This window comes from Macrobrachium nipponense, chromosome 6 (genome assembly GCF_015104395.2).
Source record: "Macrobrachium nipponense isolate FS-2020 chromosome 6, ASM1510439v2, whole genome shotgun sequence".
Taxonomy (NCBI): Eukaryota; Metazoa; Arthropoda; class Malacostraca; order Decapoda; family Palaemonidae; genus Macrobrachium; species Macrobrachium nipponense.
The window spans coordinates 122,043,735-122,058,725 of record NC_061108.1 but is presented as its reverse complement, the minus strand read 5'-3'; the positions used below and the strand labels follow the sequence as shown (position 1 = coordinate 122,058,725).

General features: G+C 46.8%; 1 protein-coding gene across 1 annotated transcript in view; it reads left to right on the top strand.

Moving 5' to 3' along the window:
* The first annotated feature begins 2,055 nt into the window (after window positions 1–2,055).
* The window catches only part of LOC135216088 (cytokine-like nuclear factor N-PAC), a 284,091-nt gene continuing 271,155 nt past the window's right edge, over window positions 2,056–14,991 (top strand). The window contains exons 1-2 of the mRNA XM_064251099.1: window positions 2,056–2,141; window positions 2,248–2,284. Coding sequence (XP_064107169.1) covers window positions 2,056–2,141; window positions 2,248–2,284 — 123 coding nt within the window. The remainder of the gene's footprint in view (window positions 2,142–2,247; window positions 2,285–14,991) is intronic.

The following is a 14,991-nucleotide window of genomic DNA, read 5'->3' as shown; positions in this document are numbered from 1 at the left end:
TTGATATTACAGTTTAAATTCACTGCATAAAGTGTTTGATGTTACAGTTTATTCTTGCAGAAAGTGTTTTGTGTTACAGTTTATATTCTTGCAGAAAGTGTTTGGTGTTACAGTTTATATTCTTGCAGAAAGTGTTGATGTTACAGTAACTGTTTATATTCACAGCAGAAAGTGCTTGAAGTTTTGAAAATTTCCAACAAGTTGATTATCTAATTAATCTTGTTCGTAGAGAATACAGCTGTAGGATTTTGGTATAGTACGTACATTTTGGGACACGTTTTTATCATATCATATGATGTTATAATAAATGCATTCTGCTGACTATTCTTGCGTTCCTGATTCTACTTCATTTACACAACAATATTTTTAGTGCCCATCTGCTTTGTAAAATTAACTTTGTTGTTATTTTCAGAACGTTATATATCAGCAGCAGTAGTAGTAGTAGTAGTAGTAGTAGTAGTAGTAGTAGTAGTAGTAGTAGTAGTAGTAGTATGGATTTTCCTATGACACGGCTCCCTCGCTCTTTCTATTTGCCTTTGTGCATTTATTCCTCAGAAACTGTAACAAATAAAAACCGGTAAAGGAAGTAAACTTCAAAAAACAACTACAACGGTGGGAACACGTCCTTCCTTGATGCCTGCTGCTTTTGGAGTGGCAGTAAGATTGAAAGTACAAGGAACAGTCGTGGTGCCGATTATTTCTGAAAGTACTGACAGTTGGGTGGTGGCAATAATAATAAAAAGGAATTAGATACTTCAGTACAAGATAATCAAATGAATGTCCGAACAAGCTGAAACGCCACCATGTTAGGGATTGATAGTGGGTACATACATATGATCACTAGAGAATAAAATTGATTATGAAATGTTATGCTTTTACGAGGTACGCTAACTTCAGCAAATAAAAGATTAGTTGATTAGTTAAAGAGATGGTTGAAGAGCAAATAAAGGAGCTATGTATGGGAAATTTGAGATGAAGAGAGAGTTAGGCATATGAAAAAGCGTAAAAAAATATGGAAAGTGAATGCTCAAAAACAACTTCTTATATCTTGTTCCTGAGGATTTATTTAGAATAATTTCAATGTAAATAGCTAAGTAACCAACCCCCCCTTTTTTTTATTCATGGTCTTTGGTAATGAAAATGCAAGTACAAAAGAGCCACAAAAACTCAGACACATTCTAGAAGATTAAATGTTCGAAGACATTCGGTAAGGTGAAGTATTTAGTGCTATGTTCCATAAACACATTCCCATCATGTAAACCTTACCTTGATAGCAATCCATTTATTTATATTGCTGAAAGATAGTACGTTGCCCCTTGGTATCTTTTCAGGAGACTATTACAGGAAAATTATTTCCAGCTTTATAATTGATTCTCTGAGAGGTATAAAGGCAGAGGAAATTATTTGGTTTATAACGCCAAGAATATAAATACGCCTAAAATCTCTGTTGAAGTTTCGGCCTGTTTTGAAAATGTAAATTTACCGCAATTCTCATTTTCAGTAGTGATTCTACTTTCAGTTAATAAGATAACCTTTTCTCTCTGATTTGCAGTCCGCTGAAAGATTATCTTATGTTAATTCTCTATGGTATAATGAGACAGCGCATATATTTGAAGTAAAGAAATAATTAATTTTTTTTACAGTTATCAGTGATTAGAATTGGCTATTAAAAATATGCTTAGTTTCTGAAATGTGATTTTTCGGTGAAGTAATCCGGATCTTGTTGAAAAACAATGTGATCCGTCATTTAATTGTAAATGAAAGATGGTTTGACACATACTATTGTTACGAAACTTGTAATGTTGGATATGTAAACAACTTTTCAATTTCCCGCTGAAAAAGTTTGTGTACTGTAAGGTGCTGCCACCTGTCAGTAATATGTGGCAAGGAATTACCTAAACATTGCATTTTCTCAATTTATTCTCTTAATTAAAAAGCAATATCATTGGAGGCACATCCAAATACATTATGAATTGTATTTATAATTATTTATACCAAGTATTCCATGAATTAAAGCTGATTTAGGGAGAAAAAGCACTAAATGTGGTCGCTTGTATGGGTTGCGGCGAACACTCCCATGATGCTTTGCGTCTGATAGTTTTAAACATGGCGGACCCCTACAAAATTGGAGACCTGGTTTGGTGAGGATTTTTCTGAATTAAAACGTGTTAGAGTCGATCAATTGTACTTAAATTAAACATACAATCGTTTAAACTCATCGTAATTAATTCTATTTGTCTTTTACAGGGCTAAGATGAAAGGTTTCTCACCATGGCCTGGTATGGTAAGTGTCCTCTAATGTTTGTTGATAACCTCAGGAAGTCTTTCCACGCCGGCAATAGTTTAAAATAATTTAAGTGGCGGGTTTCTGGCGTTTTATTCATATTATGATTATTTTTTATAGTATTTGAGCATATTTAGTAGGGGATTTTATGGTTGACTGCGGTAGACGTTGCGGATATCGTGTTAGACAGAGAACCACTGGCGGGGTTGAATTAGACTGCAAAAGCCTGGCCTCGTGGGTTGAGGTCTGGTTTTCTTCAAAATAAGGGAAAACACCGCTGTGCGACCACCTGTATCGTAGCGCGGCCACTTTCCCCAAAAAATAACTTTAGCACTGCCAGTTAGCTAAGTTAGAGGTTAGGGGAAACAACCAAATGGACTACCTGGGCCAGTCTTGCCCGCTCATTGACCCACCTTCCAGAAAAAGTACATAACACATCCTGACACCGGAGATGGACACCAGTCACGAGTCAACGGTCATGGAAGGAACACCTCGAGACCTCTAGGGGGAAACACCAGCGACTACCAACCCTTATCACGGTGGACAGGTCTTATTCACTCGATATTTAAATGGTGAAACAAGAATACAATTACAACTCCAAGCAAACCATTCAAAAGATTGAAGTTTCGTCAACATAATGTGATATATGAAAGCCCCATACGAACTAAAATAAGCATGTGACGCTCTTCGTAAAATATGTTTTCAAGGCAGTTTTGAAATCCAATATGGCGGCTACCGTATGGATGTACAGGTTCTGATCAGTAACGACAACCATCTTTCCCAGCCTTCCCAGCACTCATTTGAACAATGTTAGCTTTTATATGTAACGTTTATTGTTCTTACTCAAGATTGCAGTTGTAATCAGCACATTAAAACAACATTTTGTTGCCTAGGGGGAAACATCAGTACAGGCCAACCCTCATCACGGTAGACGGGTCTTATTCACTCGATATTTAATTGGTGAAACATGAATACAATTGCAACTCTAAGCATACCATTTAAAAGACTGAAGTTTCGTCAACATATTGTGATATATGAAAGCCCCATACGAACTAAAATAAGCATGTGAGCTCTTCGTAAAATATGTTTTCAAGGCAGTTTTGAAATCCAATATGGCGGCTACGTTTTTCATGGACGGTTCTCATCAGTGACGGACACCATCTTTCCCCAGCCTTCCCAGCACTCATTTGAACAATGTTAGCGTATGTATGTAACGTTTATTGATCTTACTCAAGATTGCAGTTGTAATCAGCACAATAAAACAACATTTTGTTGCCTATATTAGTGAAAGTATGAAACTTGTTATTCCCGGGGTTATGGTTGGAACTGAATTCATTCTTACCTTGTAATCGGCGGTTTTTATCCTTACTGCCATCACAACTGAAACTCCACAGTCCTTATTTGATTGTTATTATACACATTTTGGTCTCAGTTCACTCCACATTGCACTTTAAACCCGTTGCTGTTCCTGGTTTCTAAGCGCGCGCGCCATAAACACAATTACAAACAGCAGACGACGACAGACGACGAAACTGCAAAGTTTTATTCCCTAAACTGTTTACTTTACTCGTTATTTAGTTTAAATTTACATTGTTATTTAAAAATTTTGATTTAATTCATGTATATTATCCCTTTTTTGCAACCAAATTACCCCGAAAAATTACAGATTTGTTCCGACACGGCATACAAACCTTCGGTCCTTTTACAATAGGAAGGTACTAGCGGCAGCTGGATAGGTCGTAAGCTTTCGAACAAGGGGTTCGGTAGTTAACTGCTTGTCCGACAGGCGCGCGCGCGCGACTGGGAGGTAAACAAATCACTTTTGCTTTCGGCCTCGCAGTGGATGGACGTGTTGTTCGACGCTCTCTGCCCGCTTCTCGTCGTTTGCTTTCTGAGTATTTGGTTGTAATTGTGTATGAAAGAGTTATTGTAAGTACAATTATTCTCTTTTTTCATATTACTTGCTGCCTTCAATTATTGATTATGATGGAATCTCCTCGCCCCGCTACCCCACGGAGACTTTGCCCGGGTATCGAAGGGCGTAAATGCGGGAAGTTCAGATCGTTCCCGGAGATTGACCCTCATATTTTGTGTGCTCGGTGTCGGGGGCGCGAATGCACCCGAGCCGAGCCCTGTGATGTGTGTATTGATTGGTCGGAGGCGCAGTGGACTTTGTATGAGGGCAGGAAGAAGCGAAGGCCTGCAAAGGAGTCGTCGGAAAGCTCTCCCGCGACTCCTTTGGTGACGGACACTTCGTCTTCTTTCCTGCCGCCCGCTCAACTTCCACGTCTCGCGCCTTCCCCTTCGGGGGGGGTTTCTAGGTCCTTCTCCTCTCCTGACGTGTCGAGTGTGGAGGAGGGCGCTAGATACCCTGACGTAGAGTTGTACTCTGGGTTCTCTATCCGTTCGTCTTCGCCGCGAAACGGGTAGAGGATCTTCTAATCACCCGACTTTTGCCTCCTCAGGTGCGGTTGCCGCGAAGGATGACCTCGGACAGGTGTGGGCATCGTTGGGGCTGCAGGGCGTGCCGAGTGTCCAGGGGCTGCTCTATCATATCGCTGGCTCCGTGGCGGTCACCCATGCAACGGTCACGACCACCACCACGACCCTTACAACCCCTGGCTATGCTTCAACCTCCTCACCTGGTGTACACCCAGCACGCGGTCTCTGTAACACCCACTACATCGGTGCAGGGGCCAGTCGCCGTAACGCGGGGGAGTGTGATGCCGCCACCTGGGTTTTTGCCGTGCTGCCGCGACCGGACTTCATGTGCCCGAAGAGCTCGCCCCTGGACCTCCCACCGGTACCTAGGATGTCTGTGCCGCTCGGTTCGACCACCTGTACCGCCCACACAGTCTGCCGTACCTGCGTGGACCACCGCTGCTGTACCTGTACCTGCTCCTGCTGTCTCGTCTGCCGTTCCTGTGATGTTCGCACCTGCCGATGTTGTTCCTGTTCCTGGCGCCGCTGCTCCCGATGCTGGTCTGTTCGGACAGGTACGTCCGGGCCCTGTTGCTTCGGCAACAGCAGCCCCGGCTCCGTCCTGGATGACAGATCTGACGTCGGTCCTGAGGAGGTTGACGAAGAAGAAGAAGAAGAAGAAGGAGGAAGGAGGTGTCGTCGTCGTCTTCTTCGTTCGTCGTCGTCGGTCGTCTGCCGCCTCTTTCCTTCTCTTTCCCCTTCTTCTTACTGTCATAAGGCTCCCCCACCCCGAAGAAGAAGAAGGTCGCCTCCCCCCCCCTAAGAAAGTCTCCTTCGGGAACTTCTAAGGGCCCGTCTCGCTCTGGTGAGACGGGGGGTTCTTCCGCTGGTCGCGCCCTGCTACCCTTCGGGTAGCATGGACCCGCCTCTCTTCCTCCCAAGGCAAGAAAATGACTAACGGGGTACCCGGTAGGGGTGGCCGGCTAACACCGGCACCTCCTCACCTGCTGTTCAGTGGGTTCGGGCCACAGCAGCAGGGTCCGGCTCGGCCGCTCGTTCGCAGAGAGGTACCGAGTGTACGGTCGCCTACCAGCGACCGTGCAGCCAGGAACCAGACCTCTGAGTCCGCTCAGCGTCAGGTTCACGGCACGGAGCGGAAGACTGGTGACAGCCGCTCACGCGACTCTCACCAGGCCAGCTCTCGCTCTCGCGGCGAGCAGCTGGCTACCCGGGCGGACGTGACGGTCCATGGACCGGCCACGGGCTGAGGCTGGGAAGAGGTCCCCCCGTTCGCCGGCACCAGCCACGGCTGGTACCAGCGAACTGAACCGCACCCGTCAAGGAGGACACCACCGATCTCACCGTGACAGTGGAGCTCGCCGGTCGCCTGACCGTCGCTCTCACAGAGAGCGATCGGGTACGGCGACCAGCACCAGCTCCTCTGACACACGAGACCGGGGCCGCTGTTCTCGGTCCAGCCGTTCTCCACAGCGAGACGGCCGACTAGGTCTGCAGCTCGATCTGCCACGCGGGTTGGCGATCGCCTGCAGTCTCCAAGCCCGCTGGTTCTACCAGCGAGCGAGGAGAGAGCGTCAGGTCTTCCTCTCCCATACCTTCAACCTCCTCGGGTTACACCGGGAGGGGCGAGGTATTGAGGAGTGATCGTGAGTGCGCCCTCAGGATCCCGCACCGCGTCGTACGCACCAGGCTCGGTTCTCGGACCAGCCAGGTCGTACGCACAGGTGGTTGGAGGAGACCGAGAGGGGGCTGTCGCTGCTCCTCTCCTTGAGGGAGGAGGGTCTCGGGAGGTGCTCCTGTTTGAGGGACTGGACGGTCCAACTCCGCAGGATGCAGTCACTCCTGAGATCCAGAGGAACTTTGCCGAGGTTATTGCGCTGATTCGTCAGCACAACGACCTCGGGGAAGGATCGCCGCTCCCACCATCCGAGCCCACGTCCCGGCTCGAGTCGTTCTGGGGCCCGAAGAGGGAACCCAGACCGACGGTGGGTTTTGCCGCGTTCGGAGCTTGCGGACTCAGTGCTGGACCAGGTTGAATCGCTTGTCTCCGGACAAGACGGTTCGCTCAAGTCTGGCAGGTCGAGCAAGCTGCTTCCACCTCCTCTGCTACGACAGCGGCGGTTTTACGTGCATCTGAAGACCCGATGCCGCCCAAAACAGGTGAACCCGGAGTTAGCCAGGCTGACTCCGGGTGTGTCTCTGCAGCAGCTCCTGTCCGAGAACCTGTGGTTCTCGCAGCCAGAGGCAATCGGCCTGGAATCTAACGCCATGGCAGCTTTCCAGGCCGTCTCCTGGCTAGATCTGTGGTCCCTCACAGTATCTAAGGTCGCAGCCAACTCCGGGGGAATTTCTCCCGAAGATGACTCGGCCTTCAGGAGAATTTGCCAGTCTGGGGGGGGAAGAGCCATCTCCTTCCTTGCCCACCAGACGGTGAACCTGTGGGCCAACCTGGTTCTCTCCGACGAAGGGACGCTGTCCTTACTCGGGTTTCCAGGGCAGCCGGGCGTGGAAGCGGCGTTGGGACTTCGAAGCGGACCTCTACGGAGTTCCACGTCTCTCTTCCCAGGAGAGATGGTGGACGCTGCGGTGGACAGACGGCGCACTGACGACAGTGACCGTCTGGTTCACCAGGCAGTCTCGAAGGCTTCTGGGCAGCCTCGGACTGCGGCCAAGTCTAGAGCTCGGCTAGCGCTTCCTCGGCGGCTAAGACGGTTGCTGCGTCGAAGCCCCGGGGAATGACTCTGTCTTCTTCGACTTCTGGCAAGGGGAGCCGTAACCAGCCCTCCTCCCAGCCCTCCTCATCCCGTGGAGGCTCTGGGAAGAAATCGAAGAAAGGAGGGAAACGCTAGGGACGGCGTTCCCCCTCACCTGCTGCCGGAAGTGTGTGCCTGGCCAGCCATTGGGCAACTTGGCAGCGCTACGGCGCCGAGACCTGGATTGTAGATGTCCTTCGGGAGGGATATCTATTACCCTTCGAATCTCGGCCACCCTCACCTCCAACCCGGTCCAACAGCAGTCGTACGTTCCAGGGTCATCGAAGGACGTAGCACTGAGACAGGAGATAAAGACCATGCTGAGCAAGAGAGCTGTAGAGATCGTCACGGATCAGTCACCGGGCTTTTACAGTCGACTCTTCCTGGTGGAAAAGTCTACGGGATGCTGGCGCCCGGTGATAGATCTCTCTCTCCCCTGAAAACCGGTTTGTTCGCCCGACCCCGGTTCACGATGGAGACGGCACGCTCAGTGCTCGACTCCATCAGGGAGAACGATTTCATGCTTTCAGTGGACTTGAAGGATGCGTATTTCCAAATACCCATTCATCAGTCCTCCAGAAAGTACCTCCGCTTCATCCTCGACGGGACGGTGTACCAGTTCAGGGCACTGTGCTTCGGTCTCTCAACCGCCCCACAGGTGTTCACGCGAGTGTTCACTCTGGTGTCTGCTTGGGCCCATTCGCACGGGATTACGTCTGATGAGGTATCTCGACGATTGGTTAGTCCTGGCGAGCTCCCGCTCGCAGTTGCTACAGGACAGGGATCGACTGCTCGAGTTCTGTCGCGATCTGGGGATCGTGGTGAACTTCGAGAAGTCCGATCTCGAGCCCAAGCAGAGGATGAGTACCTGGTATGCTGATCGACACGGTAGCAGGGCGAGTCTTCCCCGCAGACTCGCGGATCAGCAGATTCAGGGAGGCAGCCAACCAGTTCCTAGTCTCGGCTAGGAACAAGGTAGCTCAGCGATGGCAAGTCGTGATCGGACACCTGTCGTCGCTCGAGAAGTTAGTACCCTCACGGGCGTCTTCACCTGCGGTCTCTTCAATGGAGACTAAAAGGAGAGTTGGTCGCAGGCGACGGATCCCCCAAGCTTTCCAGTGTCACTGACACAGGAGGTGAGGCAGGACCTAGCCTGGTGGCTGGACGACAGGAAACCTCTTAAGAGGAGTGCCTCTGCGCACTCCCCCCCCGGACATGCAGCTGTTCTCAGACGCATCGACCGGAGGGATGGGGCGCACACCTGGAGGAGTTGCTGACTTCAGGAGTGTGGGACGAGAACGACAAGCACCTTCACATCAATGTACTGGAACTCAAGGCAGCGTTTCTCGCTCTCCAAGAGTTTCAGGACCGCTTGATGGGACACTCAGTGGTGTTGATGTGCGACAACACCACGGTGGTGGCTTACGTCAACAAACAGGGGGGCCTAGTGTCTCTCCCGTTGTACCAGTTGACTCGGCAGGTGCACGAGTGGGCTCAGGCACACTCAATAGAGCTGTCGGCACGCTACATTCAGGAAGAGCAATGTAGTAGCAGACACGCTCAGCCGTCAGGGATCAGTGATAGGACCGAATGGTCTCTACACCAGGACGTGGCGGAAAGGCTCTTCGACCTGTGGGGGCGACCAGTCGTGGATCTGTTCGCCACCCGGCACAACAGGAAGCTCCAGGTGTTCTTCTCGGCCGTGCCGGACCCATGGGCAGCTGCAGAGGACGCTCTTCAACACCCGTGGGACAACCTCTTCGCCTATGCCTTTTCCCCCGTTCAGCCTGATTCGCAAGGTGATCAGTCGAGCACTGGTCACCCCGAATCTCAGGATGATCCTGGTGGCTCCCAAATGGCCACAGGCCATTTGGTATCCGGACCTGCTGGCTCTTCTCGCAGGAGAACCGAGAGAGATTCCCCCTTGGCACAACCTTCTCGCCCAGCCACACGTCGATGCGGGAATATCACCGAGCAGTCCAGTCCCCTACGTTCTTCAACGGCTGGCTGTTATCCACCATCGCTTTGCGAACGAGAGGCTTTTCTCGTAGCGCAGCAACAGAGATGGCTGGAAACGTCCGTCAGTCCTCTGCAGCTGTGTACCAGGGGAAGTGGGCCGTCTTCTGTGGTTGGTGTCGTAGACGGGGTCTATCTCCTCTCAGAGCCACTCTTCAGCAGGTAGCGGATTTCCTCGTTTTTCTTCGCCGAGAGAAGCTCCTCTCAGTCCCCACAGTCAAAGGATACAGAGCCGCCTTGCCCTCGTCCTGAAACTGAGGGGGTTGGACATCTCGAACTCGTTCGAGATCTCCTTGCTGATGAGGAGCTTCGAGAGGTCTTGCCCACCCAGGGAACTCAGGCCCCCTGCGTGGACGTGACTCTCGTCCTTAGGAGTTTGACTCGAACGCCGTTCGAGCCACTCCGGGAGTCGTCAGACAGGATCTGACCCTCAAGACCCTCTTCTTGCTGGCCCTGGCATCGGCGAAGAGAGTAGGGGAACTTCATGGTCTTTCCTATGATGTACGACACTCCAGGGGATGGGGATCCGTGACGCTCGATTTCGTCCCGAACTTCGTTGCGAAGAACTCAGAAACCGTCAGTCCCTGACGACAGGTTCGAGTCATTCACGATTCCCTCCCTAATTGGACTTCACCGATAATGATGCGGATGAGATGCTGCTTTGTCCTGTGAGGGCGCTACGGCGCTATCTGAAGAGAACTCGTCACCTCAGGCCTGAGTGTCGACGCCTCTTCGTTAGCACCGGGGTCACCAAGAAAGAAGTATCCAAGAACACTCTTTCATTCTGGCTGCGTGAGGTCATCAGGAGGGCGTATGAGGCTGATGGTAGTGACGACATCCGTACGTCCCGTCCGGAGACTCACGAAGTCAGAAGTATTGGCCCCTCGTTGGCGTTTCGCAAGAACTTCTCCGTGGCGCAGGTCCTGAAGGCAGGGGTCTGGTCTAACCAGACTACCTTTAACGTCCTTCTCACCTTCGGGATATTGCCCACAGGTCCTTGGATACCTTTTCCTTGGGACCCGTGGTGGCTGCTCAACAAGTTGTGTAGCTAACCCAGGACCCTCGCAGGCTGAACAGCATCGAGTCCTGGTGTGACTGTGTGGATGGATGTGTGAGTGAGTGAGTGACTGGCTCTCTCTTCCCATCTTTTCCTTCCCCTCTACCTGTGGGCAGAGGGACATGGTCGTCACTACGCTGGATGAGGACGAGATGCAGGTGAGCTATATGACAGAGCCCCATCCTATCCCTTTCACTAGGGATGGGAGCAGAATATCCACCACTTCCTTCTACAAGGGGGGGAAGTGGATGCCTACAAGAGTCAAACCCATGACTTTATATTTGCTCCTGTACAGGAACAAGTTCTGGCATTGCTGGTACTAAGAGATGCGCATGCCCCTCTCTTAGTACTCGGTCCAGAGGTCTGACCATTGATCCTGCGGTGCACACCCCGATCAATCGGACAGAGGCTTGGATCCCCCTCCCTCGCTCTTACGACCAGGGAAGCTTCCAAAGGTAGGGCGAACACCAGTCTGTTCACAAAAGACTCAGATTCCTCCCACCAAGAAGTGAGTCTTCCTATTGTAAAAGGACCGAAGGTTTGTATGCCGTGTCGGAACAAATGACAATTTGTCCAAAATTGCATTTTTCCTAACTATACAAAACCTGAGGTCCTTTTACACATAGCCCCACCTCATGCCACCCCTCACTCTGCAGTTTTTGCTTGGGCCAAAAGCAAAAGTGATTTGTTTACCTCCCAGTCGCGCGCGCGCGCCTGTCGGACAAGCAGTTAACTACCGAACCCCTTGTTCGAAAGCTTACGACCTATCCAGCTGCCGCTAGTACCTTCCTATTGTAAAAGGACCTCAGGTTTGTATAGTTAGGAAAAATGCAATTTTGGACAAATTGTCATATTTCTAACGTAGATAAAATCAAATGTTTCTAACGTTTTCGTACATCTGGCTGCCGAAAACCATAGAGGAACGAATACGGAAAAGTGCATAGAGGAAAGACTACTTTTTTTTTTTTTTGCTTTTTTTTTTTTGCTAGCACTTTTCATTGATTTCAGTCTTTATTAGTATTTTGAATTTCTTAAATAATCGTATGCCAGAAATAAATGTAACCTTTAATGTTTGCATGCTTTAATGTTTGCATGCTAAGAATGGCAAAATCATCGTTGCCACATTAGTGGAGGCTTCACACATACGCCGTTCCATTATTATAAACTGTTTCCATGAATTCTAGTTGTCATAGTAATGCAATAATGATAAAATTGCTTTGATACTTATGTATACAGTGGACCCCCCGTATTCGCGGACTCACACATTCGCGGATTTCTCTTGGGAACGTTTCCCTGCATTATTCGTGGAAAATTCGCGCATTCGCAGTATTTTTCTATAAGAAATATCCACAAATTCCTGGTTTTTGTTATCAATTTCATCATAAAATGCACTTTTTGTTTATAGTCTTATACCCAGTGGAGGGTAAGCACATACCGATTGGCCACAGTGAATGTCCCTTCCTATTCCTCCTCTCCTTCTCGTCTCTCATCTACTCTCCTCTCTCTCTCCTCTTCATCTCTCTCTCTCTCTCCGTCGCTCCTCTCTCTCTCTCTCTCTCTCTCTCCTCATTTTTAAATTTTACATACCTATGTCCTGCTTAACTATTTTGCGAGCACTAGTAGATGCACCTACATTCATCATTACGACTGAATTTGGTCTCAATTCACTCCATATTGCACTTTAAACAAGTTGCTGTTGCTGGTTCTTTAGCGCGCGTGCCACAAACACAGTTACGAGCAGCAGACGACGAAACTGCAAAGTTTTATTCCCTAAATTGTTTACTTTACTCGTTATTTAGTTCAACTTTACTTTGTTATTTAAAAATTTTAATTTAATTCATGTATATTATCCCTTTTTTGCAACCAAATTACCCCCGAAAAATTACAGATATTTCTGAAGTAGATACAATCCAATATTTCTAACGTTTTCGTACATCTGGCTGCCGAAAACCATAGAGGAACGACTACGGATAAGTGGATTATGTATTTTTTTTTGCTTTTTTGTTTTTGCCAGCACTTTTCATTGATTTCAGTCTATATTAGTATATTGAATTTCTTTAATAACTGTATGCCAGAAATAAATGTAACCTTTAATGTTTGCATGCTAAGAATGGCAAAATCATCGTTGCCACATTAGTGGAGGCTTCACACATACGCCGATTCATTATTATAAACTGTTTCCATGAATTCTAGTTGTCATAGTAATGCAATAATGATAAAATTGCTTTGATACTTATGTATACAGTGGACCCCCCGTATTCGCGTTCTCCGGATTCGCGGATTTCTCTTGGGAACGTTTCCCTGCATTATTCGTGGAAAATTCGCACATTCGCAGTATTTTTCTATAAGAAATATCCACAAATTCCTGGTTTTTGTTATCAATTTCATCATAAAATGCACTTTTTGTGATAAGACTATTAAAAAAATCAAGTATGAAAATTTTTAGTGGTTTTTCTTAAGTTTTAACTAACAAAATAGGCAGTTTTTAGCGTTTTTATAGGGGTTCCAAACATTCGCGGATTTTAACTATTCGCGGGGGGGTCTGGTACGCATCCCCCGCGAATATGGGGGGACCACGGTATATACTTCCTATACATAGCCTAATTTCACCAATTTCAATGTTTTGTGTGTAGTCTTATACCCAGTTTGGAGGGTCAACACATACCGAATGGCAACAAAGAGAGAGAGAGAGAGAGAAAGGTACGGCGAAAGCCAAGATGTCGTGACGTCATAATACAGGACTTAAACGAACGTTCTAATTCCAAAAAATAATTATTTAAATTTGAGTCAGAATCGAGTTACTTTTTCAATAATGAATATTTTCAAATTAATCATCATAAATATGTAAAATATTGATGTTTTACTATTTATTTAAAAAATCATCCAAGTGCACGCTTCGTCGTCGTCTTCTACCAAAACAGTTGTTTACTAACAAACAAGCCGGTTAGGGACTGTGTTTCGATTGTTGTGATGAAAGTGCCCCAGCGTCTGTGGGTGCAAGTGGTGTGCGGATTTATCACAGGAAATGGGAAATTTATTGACACAAGCGACTCCGTAAACATAGATCTTCTAAATATTTAGAGTTGTAAGTAAAAATGTTGAACGCGTTTTGGTGAGATTTGGACTGCCTTGTACCACCATTTCACTACCCTCTGTTTAAATCTTAAAATTTGGCCTTAATTTCTAACTTTGGAGAAAATACTTACTTCAAAAGGAGAGTAGAGGTCTTTAGCTCTGTTTCTCACTAACAAGAAGTCGCGACTGATGCCCATCTCCGATGTCAGGACGCGTTATAATGTACTTTTTTTGGGGTTGTACACGTTGATCGTACATGGTCCACCCCTGTACCATGCGGTTTTTTACCCTACTTTCCTCTCAAAATAAGAGTTTCCTCCCAAAGTACAAAATAATGTCATAATTTGAGGTTAAACAGAGGTTAATGAACGTCTAGCCATGCACAGTGCAAATTTACCTCCATGAGGCTTTCGAAATTTGTACTTAAAGCACCTTACGTGTAGAAGATTGACACCATATCGATGCTTGTTGAGTCACTTGTGTCAATAAACTTAACATTTCATGTACTAAATCCGCACACCACTTGTACCCATAGACGCTGGGACACTTTCTTCACAACAATCTGAAACGACTGGTGTTCACGCTTGTGGTTTGGTTAACATGGTTATCACTGTTGCCAATTTGTTTGTGCTTACCCTCCAAACTTGGGATAAATCTTACACAAAACTGTGGAAATAGGTGAATTTAGCGTATCTATTTTTAATTTATATACAAATATTAGAGCAATTTTATTATTATTGCATTACTGTGACATTTAGACTTCATGGAAACCATTTGTGAAGGTATTGGCATATGTATCAAGTTCCACTAAATTGGCAACGATGACTTGCCATTCCTAGCATGCATTAAAGCTTACAATTTTTTGAGCCGTACAACTATTAAAAATTAAAAGCAAATTGTTTCAGCCATAAAATTATTAAAAAATTTTAATAAGTTGATACAGTAAAATAGACTCAAGTAAATGAAAAGTGCTTGCAAAAAAGTACTAATTTTTTGTCATAAACAATTCGTTAAATTGTCATGTGCTCGACTCATGGGTTCTGGCTACCAGACATAGAAGGCTGAGTAATTTTTCCCGCCATGGCTTTGCAGTAAACAAACTCACATATTTTAAGTGAAATTTGGAGTGAATTAAGAATGAAATGTCTGTAATTTCAGTTGTGATGACAGTAAGGATAAAACCATCGATTACAAGGTAAAAATGCATTTTAGTTCGAAACATGACCTTGGAAATAAGACGTCTCATACTTTCACTAATATAGGCAACAAAATGTTTTATTGTGCTGATTACAACTACAATCTTGAGTAATATCAATAAACGTTACATATATATGCAAATATTGTTCAAATAACTGCTGGAAAGGACA